The following is a 23607-nucleotide window of genomic DNA, read 5'->3' as shown; positions in this document are numbered from 1 at the left end:
GTGGGGTTGGAAGATTACCCTATCCTTCCTAGATGGGCCTACATGATCACAAGGAAGGTTCTGCACCATATTGTGGCACCTGCACCATGAGGACATGGATGTCTTTGGGTCTTGGGACTAGTTTCTTGAGTGGGGAGGAGTCTAGAATGTAAAGCAGTCCCCAGGAACTCAGGGATGCTGGACATGGAGAGAGCCACAACTCCTGGCCACGTCCCTTTGATCTGTGCAGCGGACAACTGTCTTCTAGTATTCATACACTGCTTCTACTTATGGGGTCCCTACTCTGGTGCTTCTGGAAGGCTGTTCTTTTCCTTACCTTGCAAACTTTATTTTCACCGTAGGGTAAGTTCTCAGGCAGGGAAAGCTGTCTTATGCCATGGTTGGCAGGAAGTGTCTGACATTTCACATTTGGATGAACTGATTGGTCAGATTTCCTAATAGTATAGTATACTGATATGTGGCAGTGTCCTCCTGTGGCTGGGCTGGGGCAAATGGGTCATTTATAGCTTTCCTGTAGGTCCTTTGAGCATGCTGTGTCCACATCTCCAAACTGCTTTCACTGTGGCAGTGCAGCCACAATTAACAGTCACACGTCCTGAAAGGTGCCATCACACCTGTCCCTCTAGCATGGGCCTAACACTGCCCCCCCACCCCACCCCCACCCCGAATGAGATTGCTCTCTTGGGCTTCCTGTGGCGTGAACTCAACAGTTAGCGAACTCTAACCCTTCAGTGCCAGTTCAGCCCCTCAGCAGCTTCGCCTAACGTCAAGTTCAGGCCAGTGTTTAGTCTCTGTTGCAGTCTGTCTTCGTGGTCACACTCGCCAAGCCAGGCTCACCCTCTAAGCAAACTTCTTAGAAATCTCTTAGACCACCTCGCCTCTTGGGGTAAGGGGAATTCTTGTGTTCCAGTCAGCAGATCATGGCACAGCCCTAAAGCGAGTTTCCGCGAGTTCTTACCCCGAAAAAGGGGCGCTGCTGTAAAAACTAGAATGTTCTTGTGTCCCCCACCGAAGCGTGCACCCTCAGTTGGAAAGAAAATCGATGGCTGCCCGCACAGAGCGATTGGTGCTGACATCCACGGCAGTGACCTTAATCTCAGTATCGCCAAACTGCATGGCAGCACGGATCTCTCGGCGATTAGGGGAAGTGCCTGTGCAGCCTTCAGGCTCAAGCTCCAGGCTGAGTGCACCACACTTGCGCACTCCAGGGTCAGTGATGAAGCGCGCATCCTCCGCAGCACAGCAGTACAGATTGATGAGCACACGCCGCTGGCCCGGGCGTGCAGGACAGTAGCTGCGCCTCACCTCCTCTCCTAGGGCCACCGACTGCTCTGCTGCTACGAAGCGCTCAAAGACATCCGTGCACCAGCGGCGCCCATCCCGAACCAGCAATTTCTCCGGTGGGTGGTGGCCAGGCACAAAACGATTGAGCACGCCCACACCGTAAGTGAGCGGGGAGCGGCGCACTCGCACCACCCCAGGTGCCTGGCCGAAGAGCACTGCTCCCTTGAGGATGGTGAGGCCCACGTCGTGAGGGACTACAACGCGCAGGCCACGAGTGCCCAGCGCTTCCTGCACCGCATGCTGCAGCACCGCAGACTCCGCAAAGCCGCCCACCAGGAATAGCAACTTCACACCCTGCACCTCAGGCTTAGCCAGCAGCGTCTCTGCAAGGCAGGGACAGGGATGGAGTTCAGGAAGAGAGGGAAGGAGACAGTCACTAAGACCCACCATTTCACCATTTCTGCTGCCCCCACTAGTTCTCTGGTTTGGTTTGGGTTTTCAAGACAGGGTTTCTTTGTGTAACAGAGCCCGGGGTGTCCTAGAACTCGATTTGTAGGCCTGGCTGTCCTCAAACTCAGAGATCTGCCTGCCTCTGCCTCTGAGAGCTGGTATCAAAGACATGTGCCACCACGCCCTGACCCTACCATATTCTTTTTCTTTTTTTTCTTTTTTTTTCTTTCTTTCTTTCTTTTTTTTTTTGGAGACAGGGTGGCAGGGTTTCTCTGTGTAGCCCTGGCTGTCCTGGAACTCACTCTGTAGACCAGGCTGGCCTTGAACTCAGAAATCTGCCTGCCCTGCCTCCCAGGTGCTGGGATTAAAGGCGTGCATCATACACCCCCCCACCCCCCATCCCCGGCTCCCACGGATATTCTTAAAGCATATAAAAACCAGGTATTAAATAGAAAGCTCTTTCAATGAAGGTTTCTGGCACTCCTCGGTGGTCCTGACAGCCCCCAACATCCTACTCCTTTGCTATGTCTTCATCCTGTGAAGAGCTAAGAATTAGGAATGTATTCACACTATTCAGGACAGTGTCCACTCTACACACTATCAGCTCATTTAATCCCATTTACAAAGCGGGGAAATGGTGGGAGGCCTCCTTTAACACAGCAGGACTAATCGACATATGTTGTTTGCTCCAGATACCATAGATGATTCTGGGTTTCGTCCTAGGGTAAGGTGTAGTATGGTGGTTTGCAGGCATAAATGAGAATTTTTTTTCTGAACCTGAAGTGGGTGATGAATGGGGCTCTGTGCACTCACCTATGTGTTGGATGATCCCGCTGACTGTGGGGTGAAACAGCTCATTCATAGCCTCACAGGACATCCGGAGCATCCCCTGGGAGGACCACTTCACGAAGTTCACACTGTGGGTGGTGAAGGAGACGCAGCTGTTTGCTGCCGCCGCCTCTAGAGAGGGGTCCTTGTTTCCGACCCATACCGCCATGGGAATGCCCAGCAGGAAGTGCAGATGTGATTGTTCACATGCTGTATAAAGGTGGACACTTGCTCTTATTCTCTGTCCCACTCTGCTGTCTGCTTGGCTCATGTGACTCATGTGAGATGGCAGAACAACTTACCCTTAAGAATAGAGGAGTCCAGAACATTGAGTAATGGGGCTGGGACAGGGAGAAGATAAAATTTCAGCCTCCATCCCTTATGACACCACTTTGGGCTGCTAACTCCTGACTGCTGGGGCCCCGGGGCCCACGACTCTCCCTTTCAAGAGCAGGCCACATTAGCAAACGCTGCCTGAGCCTTCTTGGCCCTGGGCCCACCTGCTCCTGCGCAGGGCGGTCTCCACATTGTGGCCTCGTTGCTTGCGGTAGAAGTCAATGAAAGAGAAGGGGAGCGAAATGTTGAGCGCCCCCGCACGGTGTGGGCCTGCCGTCCGTTTGCGGGCCTCGAAGGCAATGGTTAGATCCACCCAAGCTGCTGGCCGTTGCCTTTTGAATTTGGCGATGAAGTCCTCCCCGAATATGCGACAGAGCAGCTGCTCAAAGGCCAAGTCCACGCCTACTGCGCCGTAAGGGCCGCCTGCAGCAGGGTAGGAGATGGTGTGTCATTACCATATCTGCCACCAGGGGACCTGTGCGAGCGGGGTGGAGGGTGCTTGCTGGTCTACTTGCCAGAAGCCTTGTAGAGCTCCTTCAGGGTTCCATGAGGCTGCTCCAGCTGGTGTACCGTCAGGTCCACAGTGCCACCCCCGCAGTCTGCCACCATGTAGCGGTCCCCTGCGCCGGCCAATACAGGGAAACATTAAGGGCCTGACCTGCAGAATCAACTCACCTGGGCCCGTCGGGGCTCACAGAGACTGACCTACGAACCAGGGAGCATGCATGGGGCTAGACCTTCTGCACAAAAGTAACAGTTGTATATAGCTTGATTTTCATGTGGGACTGAACAGGGGAGCTGATGCCTGCCTTTAGGGCCCTTTCCCCCTACTGGGCTGCCTTGTCTAGCCTCAAAAGGAGAAGATGCACCTAGTCTTACTGCAACTGGATATGCCGAGGCTGGTTGATATCCATGGGGGGGGGGGGCTCCTCTTTTCTGAAGAGAAAGAGGATAAGTGGATGGGGGGATGGGAGGGAGGACACTGGGAGGAGAGGAGAGAGTTTCAGTAGGGATGTAAAGTAATTTTAAAAAGTTAAGGGCCTGTCTCTCACCTTTAGTCTTACACCGCCTCCTCCCTAGCTTCCAACCCTGCTCCCGGTTCCAAGCTCAGCTTTGGGGGACAGAGTGGAAGGGAGAGGGATGAAGGGCTTCATCTTAAGCCACCAAATAAGGATGCAGAGTGTGCAAGGGATGATGTGAGGGCTGAACACGGAACCGAATCTTCTGAAGGAATGAGTGAGGGGTGCAGCTGTGTGGAGGATGGGGTCCAGCGGACTGAGGGAAGAGGTAAGCTTCACGGGTGTGCCCTTGCCGCACCCCAGAGGCTCTCTGCATGGCCTGAGGGGTTCCTTCACACCCTGCTGCCTCACCTTCTTGCATCTCTGCCCACAGTTCTCCCACACCAGACTCCACCAGGAAGGTTCGGCTGTGGCGAGACCTACGCAGCTGCTCCCGGGCTGAGGTTGGGTACAGCAAGAGAGTGAGGTTAGAAGCTACCGGTCTCAACCCTTGCCCTCACCAAGGCTGTCCAGAGCACAGCAACAAGGATGACTCCAAACACCAGACACTAGAAGCAGCTAGAAGCATTTCTGGACACAGGACATTTCCATGACCCAGAGAGAGTAAGCCCAAGAGACCTTGAAGAATCTAGGTGGTAGGTATCGCCAGCTGTCCCAGGGAAGTTCAGGGCTTGGGGCCTCTCCCTGCCAGGGATGTCACATTTAGGAGGAAAACCAAAACTGACTATAGTTGTCCTTGACCTCAGTGCCTGGTGCGAGAGCTTTGGCTGCTGAGGGGCAGGGTAGGGCAGGGCTGACATGTGGGGTAACAGTTGAGAGAGTGGCTGTTTAAAGAAAATCCTTTGAAGAGGAAGCTGGGACCCAGCCTGCCCCCTTGTTAGTGTCCATAGAGCACCTGCAGACTCTTGTTTCCCTGGTCAAAAGTGGGATTGTCCTTAACCTGGGGTTCTGGAGCTAGGGTTATGGTCCCCCCACCCCCCCTCCCCCCGCCCCAACTCTACCAGGGATATTCCTGCCTCTGATTGGGTTCCCTCAGGATGGTGACTCTCACTTCTTCCTCCCACATGTAACCAACTCTCCAGTTTCCTTGACTCTCTGACCTTCCAAGGGCACTTGCCATCAAACTCAGCACTGGGCAGCCACCCTGGGCAGCTCACCGTGTCGGAAGCTGGAGTCAATGGACCGCCGCTCGCCCAGGCGCCCACCACCTGCCGTCCGGCTACTCAGGTCCATGAGCTGGTGCAGGCGAAGTTTTCGACAGTAGACAGAGGCAGCCTCGGGCTCCAGGGCAATGAGTAGTTTTTCTGCATCCTCTCGAGACACCAGGCCAGCCTGGGGATAGGCCAGTACCATAGCCTGTCATATAAGATGGCACTCTGGGGCCTGCCTGCTCTCACCTCTCCCCTATCACACACCATCCATGCTAAGCCTGTCAGGTCCCTTCATGTCACACACAGCCGAAGCTGCCTCACAACCAGCATGAGGTCAGGCTAGGGAAGGCCCAGTCAGCGAGTCAGGCTACAGAGCAGCACAAGGTATGGCAGCAGCTTTCCCATTTGAGGTGCAGAGCTGGCTAGCCAAGTGCTGGCTGCGGTGTTACTGGAGAAATTCGAGCATGGGTGGGTGGGTGGCTGGGTGCGGTAGACTGGAGGGGACAGTGGGACACTGCTGGGCTCACCAGGCTGCTGTCAGATATTGGTCATAGGTTGTCCCACTCCCAGGAGAACTTTGTTCCCAGAGAATCTGCTATCTCAGGAAGGAAACAGTGAAATTCCAGGCACCGTGACAGGCTAGTGGGGTAGGGGAGAAGCACTCCAGATCTGTCATTTCCTGCAGCAGGACAAAGGCTCTCTCCAGAGAGTTTAGACTCTGTGGAATTCCATGCATTCTGAGCAGGTTAGGAAGAGGGAGATAGGTGGGAGTGGAGGCTTCTTGCCCAGGGCTAGCCCTTTCAGAGCTGGCACAGGAGCAGTGTGGAGAGAGCAGGGCAGGTAAGTGGGCAGCCACGTTTGTTCTGTCTGGGGACACCTGGACCCCGCAGAGAGGCTCTCTGTGCCTAAGGTCACTCCCTTCTTGGGACAAGCGTAGCCACCCAGTCCTGTCATCTGGCGCCCAGCTACAGGCATATTGGTATCTCCAAGAAGGCCCAAGGTAGGCTTGAGATAACCTTTTAGATCTCCTAGGGGTTTGTCCCTCAAGGCCTCAGGGGCAGAGCCAAGCAACCCAACTTGCTCTGTGAGACCTCTGTCCCCACTGTGGAGGGTAGTGTCCGAACCCCACCTTCTCTGTGGTAGGAAGGCAGCACACATTTGGCCTCACTGTGGCCAATTCAGCACCACAGTTGTCTATCTGTGGCATCCTGTGGAACGGCTGGAGCTAGACTCCAGCAAGCCCTTGCTCAGAACTACCTGGTCTTGATCCTCCGTCTTCGACAGACTAGATGCACAATGCTCCCCATCTTAGCCTCTGCATCTCGGGAACTTGACACTATCTATGATGGCCTATACCTCTTGTCCAGCTGCTCTGGTTTTTGCAGGTCACCCACCCCACCCCACTTCCTGGGGACAATAGCTCTCCAAAATACTAGCAAGGGAATGGTGAATATCTGAATATCTTCACACAATGATTCTGTGGTCCTCTGGGAGGCAGGGTAGATGAGGTGTGGGCTACACCCAAGGTCAGTTGGGTAGGGGTGGGGCACAGTTCCGCCTGCAAGTCCTCACCAGGTAGGCAGCCTCTCTCATGAACTGTTTAGCTGGCTGTTTCCAGATGGCAGGCACGGTCAGCACCCAGCGCACAGCGTCCTTCCCAAGCATACACTCGCTCTGCTCTCTCAGCTCCTGCAAGGGGCGGGGGGGGGGGTGCGGGGGAGTGAGGGCCTGAATCACTGTCCGATCTCCCTGGGAGATGGAAGGACTAATCAAACCAGCTTGGGAGTGAGAAGTCTGACCTTCACCTGGGCCCAAGTCCAAGTTCTAAGAGACAGGACAGGAAATTGGAGATGGGCTGTGACCTGGAGGTGACCACTCATCTGGACACGGTGGGATGAGGGGAGAGGAAGGGAGTAGGGGGCTAGGGTGTCCCCACCCCAGTCAGCGGGTTGGGAAGAGCAACACACCTGCAGGGCATGCTCCTTGAAGAAACGGAGGGCATGAGCAAACACCTCCAGAGCCAGCATCTTCTTTCCATTTACCGCCTCAAGCTGGGTCTTCAAGGTAAGATCCTGGTAAGACACAGGGCCATTCTGCAGGAGGCCAAAGGTGTCCTGTTTCCTGATGACTTCCTCCCAATAGTCACCCGTGTCCCTTGCTTCTCCTCTTCTGACGGTCTTCCCTTACCTCTGCTCTAGTTCCACCACTTGCTCCCCTGACCCATCCTCATGAAACGCACAGTGGGAGCCTTGCCCTCTGTCCTATCTCTACCTCACCCTCTGGCCCCATCAAGCCATTCCGCTGGCCTGTCAGCTCTGCCCTGCTCTCCACTGACTGACTGTTCCTTCTCGAGCAGGAGCCGGCCACACAGGCTCACAGTGGCACTGTGGATCTTCATCTTAAACTTCTCAAAGTAGAGCCAGTCACGAGCTTCCTCGGGGTCTAGGTCGTGGTAGTAGTCACGGGCAGTGTAGCCAAAACTGTGAAAGATGCCTTCCGGGGTCAGCAGCAGGCAGGTGGGGGTCTTCTGGTGGGCCACACCTGGGTCCCCTCCCTCCCATTTCCTGTGAAGACAAAGGCAGTCAGGGAGCCAGAGGCAACCTCCTTCCACTTGGGTGCTGGCCCTGGGGCCAGCTGTGTGACCAAGAGCAGAACAAAGCTTCCCTCCCCCACTACATGTTTTTCCATCTGTAAAATGAAAATAATGGAAGTGGGAGTGCAACTGTAATCCCAGCATGCAGAAGGTTGAGGAGGGATGATGCCAGCCCAATCTACAGAGTGACACCATCTCTCAAAAACTCCGCCCCCCAACACACACACACACCCTCCGCCAGAATAATAGTAGTACACATCGCTTAGGGTCTCATGAAAACCAAAAGGTACCAATTCACATCCCTCTATAAAGCTATCCCTGGAATCCCAAGTATCCAAGGGGCCCTGAGACACCTGTGGGCAGGGTGCCATTGGGCCTCTCCTCCATATTGTGAGCAACAAGCTGTTCAGTAGCCTGTGTCTGGCCTCCTGATGTGTTTCTCTGGGACCCAAGCAGAAGCCATCTCTAGGCCAGTCACTGTGTAGTTCTCAAGGTTGTTTTCCAAGGTCAAATCACTTCAGGGTCTTTCACGATTCCTTCGTTTCCTCCCTCCCTCCCTTCCTCCCCTCCTTTCTATGCCCTGGGCTGGGCATGGTGGCACCTATAACCCTGTCACTGGGAGGAAGGGGTGAGGAGTGGGATCAGTGGGGCTCCAGAGCTCCAGAGCCAGCTAGTCTAGTCAATAGGTGAGCTCGGGGTCTGGTGAGAGGCCCTGTGTCAATAAAACAAGGAACAGAATGACAAAGATGCCTGTTAGCCTCTGGCCTTAATATGTATGTGCATGTGCACACTATACATATATACACACAATTAAACCTACATCCCTAAAGTAAAGTCCTTGGTTGGGGATATAGTCCAAGACCACTTGTGTAACATGTGGCCCTGGGTTTGATGTCCAGCCCTGCAAATAAAAATTAAATCTATGAAACCCAACATTTCTGTAGTGGGTGGGAGTGCTCCAAACAAGGCTAAAGCTCAGACTCGAGGTCCATTCTTTAGCCTTTTGGCCAGTGAGGAGCAAAGGGCTCTGATAAGGAAGGCCCTGTCCCTAAGAGCAGGCCTATACCAGAGTTGGAAGTCCCTTCTTCAGCCCAGGCTCCCAGCCCAGCTGCCCTCACCTCATCATGTGGATGGCCTCAGGGTCACTAGCAAAGCTGAAGGCATAGCCACTGGATGTGGTTCCAAAGTCGATGGCCACAACCACAGAGAAGGAAGCCTGCTGTGGAGCTCGGGCCTCTGGCTTCTGCAAGTCCAAGACCTAAAGTCAGGCAATAGCTAACAAGAATGCCTCCCCCTCACTGCCTGTGGCCCAAAGCACCTTTGTCCCGGTCCCGCAGGCCCTCCTTCCTGGCTTTGCAGCCCACCTCCAGGCTGAGACCTGGCTGTGTGCTACCAGCTCTGATGGGCCAAGGCCTACCAGGTAGCCATGGCAGTCGGGGGTTGAAATGGCTGCTCTCTAGCTTCCAGTTCACCTGACTTCTGCCCAGACGCGCTCGGCCCACCTCCATCTCAGCCGTTTTCACAGCCTGCAACTAGCCTTGCCCTGCTGGGAGTGATTAGCTCTTCTGGGCTGCTTTCTAATATACAGATGTGCATCTTTGACCTCCTGCTTTTGTGACACAAACTGGAAGAAAGGAGGGGCCTCGTCCCTGTATTTCTCCCAGGCTTGGTCTGAGCTCCCTGAAAATGAGAGGGACCCCAAGCCATATAGGGGAGGTGACCCAGGAAGGCTGTGGAGAGAGAGGCTTTGTCTTAGAAACTTCAGTTGTGCAGTTTCTAAATATTTTTCACACTATGCATCTCTTTGAGATGGAATTTAGAGTCTGTTAGGCCTCTGGTTGGCAGAAGCAGTGCTCTGAGGACCTAGAAAAGTCACATGTTTGTCTAAACAGGTCAGCCACAGTGGCTCCTGGGAGTCATCCTGCTACAAAGAGCAGTCGGAGTGAGTTGCCTGGAGCTTCTGTTTTCAGTAGAATTGTTGCACCTATAGCTGGAGGCCATGGGGGGACCACAATCACTAGACCAGTCAGTCAAGTGACCCCTGGCAGAGGTCCTGTGATGACCCAGGTATGTATGTGAGGCCCCGTAGGAGGTGCCTGGGCACAGCTGCAGTGTGTGTGGATGCCAGAGGAACAGGGTCAGGGAAGCTCCTTTCCTCGTTACTTTTCTCCAGTCTTGTTCCTGCCGCAGCTCTGCCAGGCAGCACCATCCTCCCTGTACCACCCAGACCATCTACCACCGAAATTCCCCATCATGGCTTACTGGAGACTGTGAAGGCGTGAGGGGAGCGATACCACAGCTTTCCTGGGTCCTTGGGGAGCCGGGAGGGCTGGGCACTGGGGATCTATCTGGGCTAGAGCCTGTAGGAGAGAGAGGTCAAGTCACCCCAGAGCAACCTGGGAAGCAGGAGCCCAAGTCGGGGGTGGGGCGGGGGTGGGGTGGGGTGGGGGAAGGGCTCTGTTCTCACTGAGCCTGGCTGAGGCCAAGGACCACTCACTAAGGAAGGAAGACTGGAGGGGAAAGGAAGGACAGACATGACACAGGGTAGGGTCTCAGTGCCTGCCTGGATCAGCCAGAAGCAGCCATCTCCCTGGATGCTGACTTGTGTATCTATCACCTGGGCATAGCCTCCCAGTCCCCCTTTAAGCCCAAGAAGAACAGGAGAGGCAAGGAAGCATTTTGTAGTGAAAGACAGGTCTAGATATGAGCAGGCAGGAGGATGGGCAGATGGGCTCCTGTGGCAGACTGGAGGGGACTACAGATGCTGTGCCATAGGGCATTCGGCCCAGAAGCAGGCTGTTGCTTTCTGCTATTAAGTTGGGCCACATGGTTCTAATCAGGACTTAAGGGAGTTTCTTCGTGTCCCAAAGGCACAGACAGGACCAGAAGGGGAAGGCAGCATCCACCCCCAGCCCAGCTCTGTTTGGTGATGTCCACAGCACCAGGGGTTTTGACTACCTGTCCCAGCACACATGCATACATGCACATTAGCATCGGGGGCAGAAGGGTTCCTGAGATGGTCCTGAAGGGCCAGGCCTGGGCTAGACTCTAGGGACTAGGAGGCAGAGCAGTCTCTGGGAGGGTCTGGTTTGAATTAGACACTTGTGGGACGGAAAGGCCAGCCTAGCTGGACACCTGTCTACCAAGTCACTATCACACTAAGGTTTGTTAAGGGTCATGGGAGGGAGTGGCACCGAGACCCGGATATCAATGGATGGAGCTAGGAAGGCTGGCAACAGAAGTGGTAGGGTCTGGCATGAAGACCCGTGTCAGTGGGTCTAATAGGCTGTATCCTGGGCCAGGACAGGCTGTGCTCCCTCAGCCCAACCAAGTGATCCCTGACAGTGGTCCTGTGATAGCCCAGGCATGTACGTGTGGGTCTGTACAAAGCACCCGGCACAGCTTCAGTTCCTCTGGGGACCCAGGGCAGACTAGGCCCTCCCTGCTGTCAGCTCTAATGTAAGAGGCAGCTGCTGGGGTTTGAGCTGGGAAGGGAGGCAGGAAGGAAGGGCCCGGCCCACCAGGTCTTTGTGAATGGACTTCCTGAGGAGTGTCCCTCCTGCCTGCTGGCCTCCCACCCTGCGGAGAGCACAAAGCCTATGTTCAGATGAGAAACGATATATAGGGTTCAGAGCTCACAGGCTCACCTGCAGACACTCAAATCACACAGGCGCTGTGCACATGGATCCACGTGCACACTCACAAAGGGTCCCATGCACACACATGAAAAAAAGCATATGCAAGGCCTTTTCATACAGACAAGAGGATGCACAGGCACTCCCACACAGGGGTCTCAGATACTTTGTATACACAGGTCACCCCTACACACACGTGTGTGTGCACACACACACACAAACACAGAGTGGGATTTATAGAATGACTCTCAGGAACCTCTGCTGAGAGAGGCAATGGGGCAGTAGCTAGTAGTCTCCATTCAGAGGCAAGTGGGGTGGTAGGCGGATGAGCAGAAGGGGTCTTACTGATGTACAGCCCTGGCAGGCCCATTTCCGGGACAGTCAACATCCTTGCAGTTTCTGTAGCTGTGGACAAGAACAAACAAACAGAATGAGGCTTACTTCTCCACCCGCTCTCTGAATGCTATTCCTGCTATTTCTTTATTCTGTTCCAGAGTCATTTGACACTAATCCCCAACATGCTATTTCTCCTCTAAACTCTTGAGTGTGTCTCTCTCAGAGATAAAGGTGTCATCATCACATTTTGAAAAGCACCCTAACAATTCTGTTATCATATCTAACCAAATTTCTTTATATTGTTTAAAGCTCAGTCTCCATAGGCCAGGCTTGCTCAAAAGTGATATTTGCTCTGTAGGAACTGCGTGTGTGTGTGTGTGTGTGTGTGTGTGTACACTTGTACACACGCATGGTGGCTCAAGCCTCTACTCTCAGTGCTTGGAAGGTAGACACAAAAGGGTCAGGAATTCAAGATTCACCTTGGCTACATATCAAGCTGAAGGGTAGTCTAGGATACATGACACCTGTCTCAAGAAAACCAATACATAAATATCAGCTAAATATTTGATATTGAGGATGTAAAGCATCTTCAACATTTGTCAAAGTTGACTGATATTTTGATTTTGATCAAGCTAAGTAAGCTGCTTCACATAACTACACAATACAATATGACAGAAGTAGTTTTAATTCTATTTCAGAAACTGCAGGAAATTCTGTTCTAATCTCAAGCCAAAATTCATTCATCTATTTATTTTTAATGAAACAACTCAGCAACTCAATCAGTGATCTTTAAAATGAGACATTGTCATGGCTGGAGAGATGGCCCAATGGGTAAAAGCTGCTCTCTCAGAGGAGCAGGGGTCACTTCCAGCACCCACACAGCAGTTCACAACTGTCTGCAATTCTAGGTCCGGGGGAATCCGAAGCCCCTTTCTGGCATCTGGGGGCACCAGGCACGAAAATGGTGTACAGACATGCACATGCAGGCCAAGCATCCGTACATGAGGTAAAAAGTCATAAAAATCAAACATCCTTTAAAAAACAAAAACAACAAAAGAAACCCAACAAATTTTTTTCTAACTTAATACAATCCAGTGATATTTATCCTAAGGAAAGGTGGTAGGAGAATGTTAAAAGTCTTTGTTTTCTGTAATTAAACCAGCATGTTTCTGTAAGGAGTCACGTGAGAGCTACATAATTTTGTATGTAAAAACACTGTTACTCCTGCCACAGACCAGCATCAAATCTGAACTGAGGTGTTTCTGTCAGCTTCCACTAAACTCGTGGTGAATGGGCGGGCACGGTGTGAAGAGAGTGGTGTCTTCAGAGCCAAGGCTGCTGTGGGCCAGCACTGCCAGAGACAATCAGATTTATTCAGATTTTGATTTTTGAAGTAAATTTTGGTCATTGAACATTCTGAAAACTTATTGCTACCAGATTTTCCTTTTATCTGTTTAGTCAGGTATCCTCAGAATGGGATCACTAGCTATGGCTTAGGAAACTGTGATCTGTGCCTGTTCTGGGGATTCAGGTGATCATGATCAGACAAGAATCAGAAAGTAACTTTGGGAATGCTGAGCATAGCATGGATGTGAGGATGATGAAACTGTGGGAGAGAACTGGGCTGCACCCTCCTTTAGACTGGGTTTTATGTGACAGGCAACAGGAAATCTTTGAGGTTTAGAAGTTGCAGGGTCAGATGGAGCATGACCACATTTGCAGTTTGTTCTCTGGCTGCCTGAGAACAGTGTGGAGGTAGGAAATCAGCCTGGTCGCCATAGGTCTCCAGGCTACAGATGATGGTGGATGTGCACCTCAGAGTGGAGACATTTCGGGGGCAGTGGTTTGAATCGGCAGAGCTAATCAGACCTGCTAAGTGAGCCATAGGAGAAAACTTGTGTGCTGTAAGCTGGGGGGTGGAGGGGAGGATAGAGAAGACCCATGGCAGGCCCGGCTGACAGCAGAAAGGGGCAGGGTGTGGATACAGTTTCAAACTGAGGTGAAAAACCAAGCAATCAGATATGCAGTCTGGAGATGGGGAGAAGTCTGTGAGTTCAAGGTGTACATTAGAGAGGCATTGTCATGGGAGTCTGGAAGGAAGAGGGGTGGGAGGGAAGGGGGAGAAAGGTCACCAGGAGGCTGGGCCGGTGGAAGTAGGCTGACCAAGGACTGTGACGGACCCAGCAAGAGAAGAGGGTGGGGCTACATGAAAGAAACAGGCTGGAGAGATGGCTCAACAGTTAAGAGGATTTGTTGTTCTTACAGAGGACCTGGGTTCTGTTCCCAGCGCCTATATGGTGGCTCTCATCCATCTACAACTCCAGCTACAGGGATCCAGCCCTCTTCTGACTTCTGTGGGCATCAGGCACACATGTGGTGCACAGGCAAAATACTCACACAAATTAAATAAACAAGTAAAAAATTTAATGAAGTCCTTAGGATAGCAAACCCCTGCCCTACTGGGCCAAGACAGATAATCCCAGATAAAGCTGAGTGAGTGACCAGGCAGGCTCGGCCGAGGGGGGCGAGTGACCAGGCAGGCCCGGCCGAGGGGGGGTGGATATGACTGCCTGGACGGAAGCAAGGCAGGTTGGGTGTTCATGTGTTCTCATTTTAAAACAAATTTCTAAATTTCTAATTATTATTTTAGAGGGGAGAAGTTGATTATGGGCCACACGTGTCTGTGGTCACATGGGATGTCAGGGGACAACTTCTGGGAGTCCCTTCTCCCCTTCAACTTTTCCATGAATTCCAGGGATCAACTCAAGTAAAACTGCAGGTTTGCATGTGAGTGCTTTTACCTCATGAGCCAGCTTGCTTGTCCGAGTTGATTTACTGGCCTAAGGTTATTTATTTATTATTTATTATAAATATAATTATTATAAACCATGGTTATATCTTGGTTTCTAACATGGAGTTATTTGAGCTTGAATTTGTTAGGTTCTAGGGCCCAAGCTCTACACAAGTACCTGCAACTCATCACTAGTTTGTTACTCAGTGTGACCTCAGGTCCCACAGCACTGGCGTCACTGTCCTTCCTATCCAGGGGCTTGTGGTAATGCAGACTCCATTGTTATCCTGCTGAGTCAAAACATATCTCTCCCTCTTTCTCTCCCCTTCCCTCTTTTCTTTTCTTTTCTTTTCTTTTCTTTTCTTTTCTTTTCTTTCCTTCTTTCTTTCTTTCCTTCTTTCTTTCTTTCTTTCTTTCTTTCTTTCTTTCTTTCTTTCTCTCTCTCTCTCTCTCTCTCTCTCTCTCTCTCTCTCTCTCTCTTTCTTTCTTTCTTTCTTTCTTTTTTTCTGAGACAGGGTTTTTCTCTATAGCTCTGGCTGCCGTGGAATTTGCTCTGTAGACCAGGCTGGCCTCAAACTTAGAGATCTGTCCACCTCTACCACCCAAGTGCTAGGATTAAAGGCATGGGTCACCACTGCCAACCAGAACCTATATTTTAATGAGATTCCTAGGGTAATTCAGACTCTCCTTATCATTTAACTAATGGTCAAGTGTTCTCCGTGCTCGGTGGCCTACAAAGTGTGGGCGACTGCTCTTACCTATGAGCCTGGCTACCCCTTTAAAGAAAGGTGGAGGCCACTCTCTGTAGCCGATCAGGAAGTTTTGCTAAGAGAACACAGGCAGACACAGAGTCCGGCAGCGGCACACCCATGCACACCAGGATCCTCCCTTGCACACACCATCTGAACACACCCAGCCCCATCAATGGAAAGACAGCCAGATTCTTGTAGACTCTTGTCTATACAGGGTACACCCGTGTGGTCATCACCATGGAGATTTCTAGATTCTCGGAGATGCACAGTTGGCTGCACCAGGGGTCAGAATTAGGGAAGGATGCAGGCTGGATGTGGCTATGGGATGATGCTGAGAAAAAGCAGAGCTGATAGAGGGGACCCATAAGAGCCCCGGGAGTCAGGACAGAGCCCAGCTCAGGGTAAGAGGGGTACTCTACAGCTGGGTACCACCAACTCTCCAGAGCTGACATTGTAAATTAGTTGTACATCCACTTACAAAGTGATTTTAGCTCAAAAGCAGCCACGCTAGGAATATTTACACTGAAGAAATTGATAAAAACCACAAACCAGGCTTTCCTCTTTCTTGAGAACTGACTGTATTTACTGGTGTGTCATGGCATCAAAGCCCACCACAACGTGTATTGAGCATTTGTCATAGATTTGAATTAGGTGCTGAGAACCACTTGGATGGATGGATGGATGGGTGGATGGATGATGGATTGATTTTCTGGGCCACGCTTATTGGCTGGTGGAAAATAACCTTGAAATTCCAAGAGAAAAAGACTTGAGTTGTTCATCTAAGGCTTAATTCCATGTAACGAGTAGATGCCTATGCCTCCCATTATGTCACCTGACATGAGTGTGTCACCTTTCTGTACCTCAGTATAATGGGTGACATTGGGCTTGAGAGGACCAAGTCCCAAGTATGACAGGTGCAGGGACAGGCAGGAAGCTGGGCATGTGTGGACAGTGCCCTTTGCTTTTCTATGTGGACTAGTACTGGGTCTTCCTAGGAATTTTATTGTCCCTACCCTGACTTCTTTTTGACAGAGGTAGGAACTGAAGCAAATTGTGACAGTTTCCACAGATCCCTAAGAGGTGGTGGTAAAGGGCCTAGCTGTGCAAGGACACACATGTGCCCTGTGTGTCCTCAAGGCTTTCCCACTGTGCCATGCATGTGTCCCAAAAACCACCTGAAGAGAATGCTGACTAAACAGCTTGGAACAACTTAGCTCCCAACAGCTAGGCCAGTATACAGAGCTGGAGGCAGATGGAGACAGACCTCCATCCCTGGGACTTTCTAATTTCACCGTGCCAACATCTGAGTTTGAGAGTCACTGAGTAGAATAAGTTGGTTTACAGAAAGTCACCCCATTTCCCAGTGGAAAATACATGCCAAATTCAGACCCAGCCATTTAACCCTGCCTATGGCCGGCTCTTAACTCTTGGCCTCATGACTCCTACTCTTTAGATTCACCCTGACCTATATATATCCCTGATTGCTGTCCTACAGACATGGTCTGTCACTCACTGGGGACTAGGACTGGGTGTGGCCAAGTGAGAACTTAGAGACTTCTCCAGATATCACGATAGCCTACAATTCTTTTACCTGATGGACACAGTTCTCCAAGGGTCTCTTCTTGCGTGGGGGTGATTAGGCTGTGCACCTGTGGTCTCCAGAACTCTGCAGGTATGTAGTATTGCTGGGCTTCCTGTTTCTATATGATGCCCATGGGAACAAGAACCCACTCAGATCTTCTCAGGACCCTGGGGGACCCTGGCTGTCTTGCTTACCACCCTGCCAGTGCTTTATTGCAACAGGGCTGTCAGCAGGCTACAGTCAGCTGGGGCCACAGGATCAGATCAGAACTGGCACCCAAAGAGCTGTCCCGCCCTATGAGGAGATGACTTCAAGGAAAGGGGACCAGGAAAAGGCTGTGGAGTGAGGAGGCCACTCCCTCCCGTGATGGCTAGGGGTGATGGAAACGGCCACGATGGCCCCTCTCTGCCTCAGCTTTGCCTCCCACACCTGCACCACCCCTCTGGTACTCACCCAGGGAATAATTAGTGCACAAACTCTGTTCCACCAGCACCTAATGCTCGCTCCTCCATGACCACTGTCTCCAACGAAAATTTTTACTCTCCATGGCTCCGTCTATCTGTTCGTGACAGTCTGGATAAGGATTCCTTCCTTGTCTTTTCTCCACCGACAGACTTACTCCACAGATAACTCCTCTAACCTTATAGAAGCTCAGACCCCACCCTAGCCTCTCTGAGAGAAACCTGAGGTCTCTGGAGTATTGACATCCTGATCATCCTGACATCCTTGGATCTTAGTGACTCCGGTCTCGTGAGGCAATTCCTGACACAAATACATCCAACCCCTAGTCTCACTTCTGGCCTAGGCAACAGGTCCCCACAACTGGTTATGTGAGCAGGCCCCAGTCCACAGCGATTCTCCTGCCAGGCCCCACCCCACCTCCCCTGCATGCGGTTGTTCAGACCAAAACTCCAGTGGGGTTCCATAGCCCCAGGTAGGAGCCAGAGCTCAGTTGCCTCCCCCTGTCCCAGCCAGCGGGCCCGCCTCCTCGAGGAACTAGCAGATCTGCTCCCACCCAGCCCATGGGCTCACAGACCCCCGTCCCAGGCTGCAGCCTCTGCAACTCTCTGGGAAGCCCAGAGGTCTTTCCCCAGCTCACCTTCGCCCCTCGGACAGCTCCGCCGGGTCTTGCCGCCTGGGTGTCAGCTCAGAGTCCCGGAGCAGAGCCTACAGTGGCCCTCGACGTGCGCCAGGCCCGTCTCCACACCCTCCCCCAGGCCGGATGGCCTCTCTCGCCGCCCAGATGTGCGAGCCGGGGCGGGGCCTGCCTGCGCGGGGCTCAGCCGAGGGGGCCCAGCCCGAGCCCCTCCCAGTTCCCTCATAACACAACAGCACTGCTGGCCAGCAGTGCCTCCCCTGCTCTGAGGGCAGGACAGGGGGGTGGGATGGTGAGATGGGAGAAGGCAGAGGGGGAGGAGCAGGGTGTGTGGAGAATTCCAGACCCTCAAAAACCTTTTGCTGCTCGCACTTCCCCAGCTGCCCACCCTGGTGCTGGGCCTTGGCATCTGCTGCCCATATTCTAGTCTCCTACTCAGGGTGACCCTGTTCCAGGTCTTTGCAGTCTCCTCAACTCCCAGTTGGGTGAAGGCAGAAGCTAGGTGTCCAGGCTGGGACCTCCGGCCTGGCTGGAGACCACCCATTTTTGCCTCAGCAGTGAGAAGTCCTCAACCTTTGAAATGAGGCTCACAGCCTTCTTCTCATCACAAGGACCTCCTGGAGGCCAGGTCCTAGCCTATGGGGTGACAGGAGACTTGTAGGGGAAGCCCTGATTGCCAGGTGCTTGCTGGGGCCCTGTCCCAAGCTGGAGCTGACTTACCTTGTCCTGTACTCTCAGGATCTATCAAGTCCTCTGTCCCGACAAAGGCTCCAGCTGCTTCCAGACCCAGCTGCTTCCTCTAGACCCAGCAGCTGACAAGGAGTTGCCAGACCCTTTTCTCTCCTGGTCTGCCTAGAACATTTCCCTATGCCCAGAGAAAATGTCCCCTTCCCTAGGGCTTGCTGTCCACACTGTCACATCTGCTGTCCCTGAGGGCTTTTTGACTAAGGTCAAGGCTGGAGGGTATGTCTGTCACAGCAAGGTGTCCAGCCAGCAGTTTCCCCTCCCTGACTGAGGACAGATGCACCCATGCAGTATGTGAATGACACTGTATATCTTCTCTGTGTATAATTGTCTATTAGGGTATGTGTGACAAGATTATTTTAAAAATTAATAAATTTATTAACTTTATATCCCAGTTGCAGCTCCCCCACAACCACTCTCCCAACCCTGTCTTCTCTGAGATGGATGAGGGCCCCGGGGTGTGCCTAGTTGTTCCTTGACAAGACTTTTTGCAGAGGATTACATGGGCTTGCCCTCCTCAAGGGTCCAACTCTCCAACACATCTGCACCTTGATTTGTGGTCTCACCATCCATTTCACCCTGGGCCACAGCTACAGGTCCCGAGCTCACGTGAGGAACTCAGGGCACTCGCTGCATGTGACTCCACCTCAACACTGGGTCCAGCTTCACTCATCCTCGGTCACTGCCCCACATTTGCAAAGCTTCACTAACCCTGACCCTAACCCTAACCCTACACTAACCATAACCATAGCCATAACCCCTAACCCTAACCCTACCCTAACCCTAACCCTAACCATAATCCCTAACCCTACCCTAACCTTAACCCTAACCCTACCCTAACCCTAACCCTAACCATAATCCTTAACCCTAACCATAACCCTAACCCTAACCCTAACCATAATCCTTAACCCTAACCATAACCCTAACCCTAGCCCTACCCTAACCCTAACCATCTACACAGAGACAGACGATGATTCACAAGAATCCTTGATCCATGTTAGAAGTTTGCTTCTGTCACCATGGAAAGTGTGGGCCCAATGGACATTGAAGAAGGACTGCTGAGTGCCTGCCCTTCTCCGTGATGGCCCTCCTTCCCCCTCCTGCTCTCTCCTAGTGCCACTGTGGCCTATCTACTGTTCTCAGGGCTTTCTGGCTCCGCTGGTCACCTCTGAGTGTGCCCTCTGCTTTTCAGGCCATTTTTAGTCTTTCTTTAGCCCTTTCCTGAGCCTCCGCTCACGGCCTCCCCTTCCAGCAGAAGCCTTCTCGTCCAGGCACACCCTTCTAGTTCCTAATGTGAGTTCCTAATGGTGAGTTTTCAAACTCAGAAACCCTGCCCATCATGCCTTGAATCTAGCTCTCTTCATGGCTCTGCCAAACCCACAGGAGATCCCATAATTCAAAGCATGTACTACCTGTGGTCAGTGTTCCTAATTGTCCTTCCCAGGCCCAGCCTCGACACCTCTCATGCCCCTCAGGCACAGACCTGAGCTTCTGAACATTTGCTCCAATTGGGCTAGGCCTGGCTATGACCTCCTTACCACCATCCCTCTCTTCTTCAGGCCTTTAGAAGAAACTAGGCCCTTGTATTTCACTTCGGATGCTGTGTTTGCTTAGGATGCTCCTAGCCCCAGGTACCATCACATAGGTATTTATGAAGAACCTGTGAGTTTGGAAGGCAGAGCAGAGCTCCTCACTCCTGGCACCCATGACATGGCAGAGAAGCAGGCAGCTTTAGGGTAGAAGGTCACATCAATATTTAAGACATGCTATTTTGCTATCTAAGCCCATCGATGCTAAGGACTAATAGAACTTTGCGTGCGTGCGCGCGCGCGCGCGCGCACACACACACACACACACACACACAGGCATGCATGCCCACAGGAAAGGGAAAGAAAAGGAGAGAAGGAAGGGGAAGGGAGGAGAGGGAAAGGGGAGAACCAGGGAAGGGGAGGGGAGGGGAGGAGAGGGGAGGAGAGGGGAGGGGAGGGGAGGAGAGGGGAGGGGAGGGAAGGGGAGGGGAAGGGAGGGGAGGGGAGGGAAGGGGAGGGGAGGGAAGGGGAGGGGAGGGGAGGGGAGGGAAGGGGAGGGGAGGGGAGGGGAGGGAAGGGGAGGGGAGGGGAGGGAAGGGGAGGGGAGGGGAGGGGAGGGAAGGCTGTTTTATCCGTGGAGCCTGTTCTCTGGGCTTGAAAGTGTGCTGTACCTAGCTAGGGACCTTGGATGCTCCTTTCCGTTCACTGAGTAGCCAAGAAAGCTACAACTGACAAAAGGGGGACAGCCAGGTACAGACCCCGCAGGCTGTGCCCCTTTGAGCCCCAGTCTTCAGTGAGCCACGGGATGGGTTAATGACCGGGCACAGTGCTGTTTCCCAGTTCAAAAACCAGGCTGTCCAACTGGTGGCCCATCCCTCCTGCTGTCTGATCCTGGACACAGGCAGTGAGCGACTCCTCGACAGAGTCAACCTTGTTCCTCTCTACTAGATTCTTGAGATGTGAGCTTCCTTCCAGGAATTACTCTGCCTGCTGGGCCGCCCAGATGGACTTCCTCTCTGTGGCCTGCAGTCTCAGGTCTTAGAGACCCAGCTCCTCCCAGCTGCGTAGGGGTCTGGTGATCAGGGCCTCCTCGGTGACTCCCTAGTTGATGCCTTCTTCTTCATAAACAGAAAAACAGGGTTCCATTTCCCTACAGCAGCCAGCTTGTTAGGATAGGCCTCCCTTACTTCCAGACTCTTTCCTGGGGCTCCCACTTGCAGCCTTTCCTATCAGGGCTCCCATGCAGACAACAGAAGCCTGGAGGAGGGCTGTTTTGTTTTGTTTTAAAGATTTAGTTACTTTATGTATATGAGTACACTGTGCTGTCTTCAGACACACCAGAAGAGGTCATTGGATCCCATGACAGATGGTTGTGAGCCACTGCGTGGTTGCTGGGAAGAAAAGCCACTGCTCTTAACTACAGAACCATCCCTCCAGACCCGTGGGGGGCGGGGTATGGGGGCGGGGCGAACCCTGAAGGATGATTAAGAGTGGACCCTATGGAGAAAGCTGAGCACATAGGGCATGGAGAATGGAGGCAACTGGAAGGAAGATCAGTATACTTGGCAGCCAGCAATCCCACCAGTGTGGTCACTCTACCATGCAAACTGCAGGCATTATGGTCTCTGCCCAGGACTCTAAACTCCACTTGTTCTGCACTGATGACTTACTTGCTCTAGAGTTATTTTCTTTCTTACTTAATTCCTTCCTTCCTTCCTTCCTTGCTTCCTTCCTTCCTTCCTTCCTTTCTGTTTATTTATGTGTGTTTTACCCCCTAGAAAAAGAACCCTAGGAGTTTTCTCTTTTGTTTCATCTTGCTTCTTCATGCTCCGTGATACTGGTGAAGGCTGTCAGAATGGTGAAGCCAGATGGGGTGGGAGCAGACCATTTCGCTGTCTTCCTAGGTCTTTGAGCTGCACATCCAGTCTAGGGCTGATCCTGCTGTGCTTGTTTAACCTGCCCGAGAAGCTCACAAAGAGCTCAAGGAAAAGGCCATTAAGAAGTTTGTCATTCGGAACATTGTAGAAGCCGCTGCTGTCAGGGACGTATCTGAAGTGAGCGTCATGGACGCCTACGTGCTTCCCAAGCTCTATGTCAGTCAAGCTGCATCACTGCGTGAGCTGTGCCTTCCATAGCAAGGTCGTCAGGAATCGATCCCGTGAAGCCGGGAAGAACCGGACACCCCCACCCTGATTCAGACCTGCTGGCGCTGCACCACAGCCTCCACCAAAGCCCATGTAAAGAGGTGGTTTCATAAGGGCAGAAGGAAAGATGCCTTGAAAAATAAAATGGAAGTTACACTTAAAAAAAAATGAATATCCATCCACCATAAATGTTGAATGCAACATTTATGGATATTGGATAAGAGACAATGTTTGTAATACTGTTCGTTATCTAGTCATTTGGGGTCAGTTGGAGTCAGAGACATAATCACTTGTGAAATTCTTTTTAAATTTTTTGTAAACTTTTCCTCATTCTTTCGCCATGTGATAATTGCTGTGCTGTTCAACAAAAAAAGAAAGAAAGAAAGAAAGAAAGAAAGAAAGAAAGAAAGAAAGAAAGAAAGAGAAAGAAAGAAAACCCTTTGTTAGGGATAGACACAGTCACACAACTGACAGACACACACACACACACACACACAGGCGCAGATTCACAAGACAGTTTTCAGACAGGCAGTAAGTCAGACTCATACAATATTCAGAGGACAAAAACCAGAAAGCATCAAGTAGAGAGCTATTCACTCTTGGTTTAACGACTCCCCAGGGGAAGTATAAACTAGTACAGCCAGTCTGGAGGTTCTCAAAAGGCTAGAACCAGATTTGTCATAGGACCCAGATGCTCCATTCCTGGGCATACACCCAAGGAATTTTGTATTTACTATAGGGATATTAGCACATCTGTATCCATTGCTATTCTGCTCACAATAGCTAGCCCTGCTATGTAGACCAGGCTGGCCTCAAACTCCGCTTCCCAAGTACTGGGATTAAAGGTGTGTGCCACCACCCCAGCTTATATTTTTAATTTTTAATTTTTGCTAAACTTAGGGAAGAATTCAGGGCCTTGTGATTACCAAGCAACAAGTACTCTACCACTGAGCTAAAACTCCTATTGTTTGTATATTTTTAGCCTAACAAAGTTGGCCATGTAACAGATCTTTCTTTCTTTCTTTCTTTCTTTCTTTCTTTCTTTCTTTCTTTCTTTCTTTCTTTCTTTCTTTTTTTCTTTCTTTCTGTCCATCTGCCTGTCTGCTTTATTTCTTTTTATTTCTGTGCTCAGCCTTAGCAAATTAATTTTTTGGGTGGGGCATTTGGAACAAAGTCTGGTTATGCAGCCCTGCTGACTTGAATCAGGGCTTCTTGTCTCCATCTCTCGAGTACCACGATGGGCTTACTTGTTTGTTTGTTTATCATTGGGAGTGAACATAGGGTTTTGTGCATGGTAAACATGAACTCTACCACCAAGATACATGTAGAGGTGTGTG

General features: G+C 51.7%; 1 protein-coding gene across 1 annotated transcript; it reads right to left on the bottom strand.

Annotated features, from left to right (window-relative positions):
* Positions 1–23: 23 nt before the first annotated feature.
* Positions 24–17987, bottom strand: Hspa12b (heat shock protein family A (Hsp70) member 12B). Its single transcript, XM_052183657.1, has 13 exons — positions 17857–17987; positions 11642–11701; positions 9924–10021; positions 8780–8904; positions 7446–7632; positions 7036–7140; positions 6641–6757; positions 5075–5249; positions 4269–4355; positions 3414–3518; positions 3063–3321; positions 2548–2651; positions 24–1667 (listed from the first exon to the last, which is right to left on the bottom strand). The coding sequence occupies exons 2-13, from the start codon at positions 11682–11684 to the stop codon at positions 1024–1026; spliced, it is 2049 nt and encodes a 682-aa protein (XP_052039617.1). The 5' UTR covers positions 11685–11701; positions 17857–17987; the 3' UTR covers positions 24–1023.
* Positions 17988–23607: the final 5620 nt, after the last annotated feature.

The sequence above is a fragment of the Apodemus sylvaticus genome, chromosome 5 (assembly GCF_947179515.1).
Source record: "Apodemus sylvaticus chromosome 5, mApoSyl1.1, whole genome shotgun sequence".
NCBI lineage: Eukaryota > Metazoa > Chordata > Mammalia > Rodentia > Muridae > Apodemus > Apodemus sylvaticus.
The sequence above is the reverse complement of the archived record's forward strand: the minus strand, read 5'-3'. Positions and strand labels throughout refer to the sequence as shown.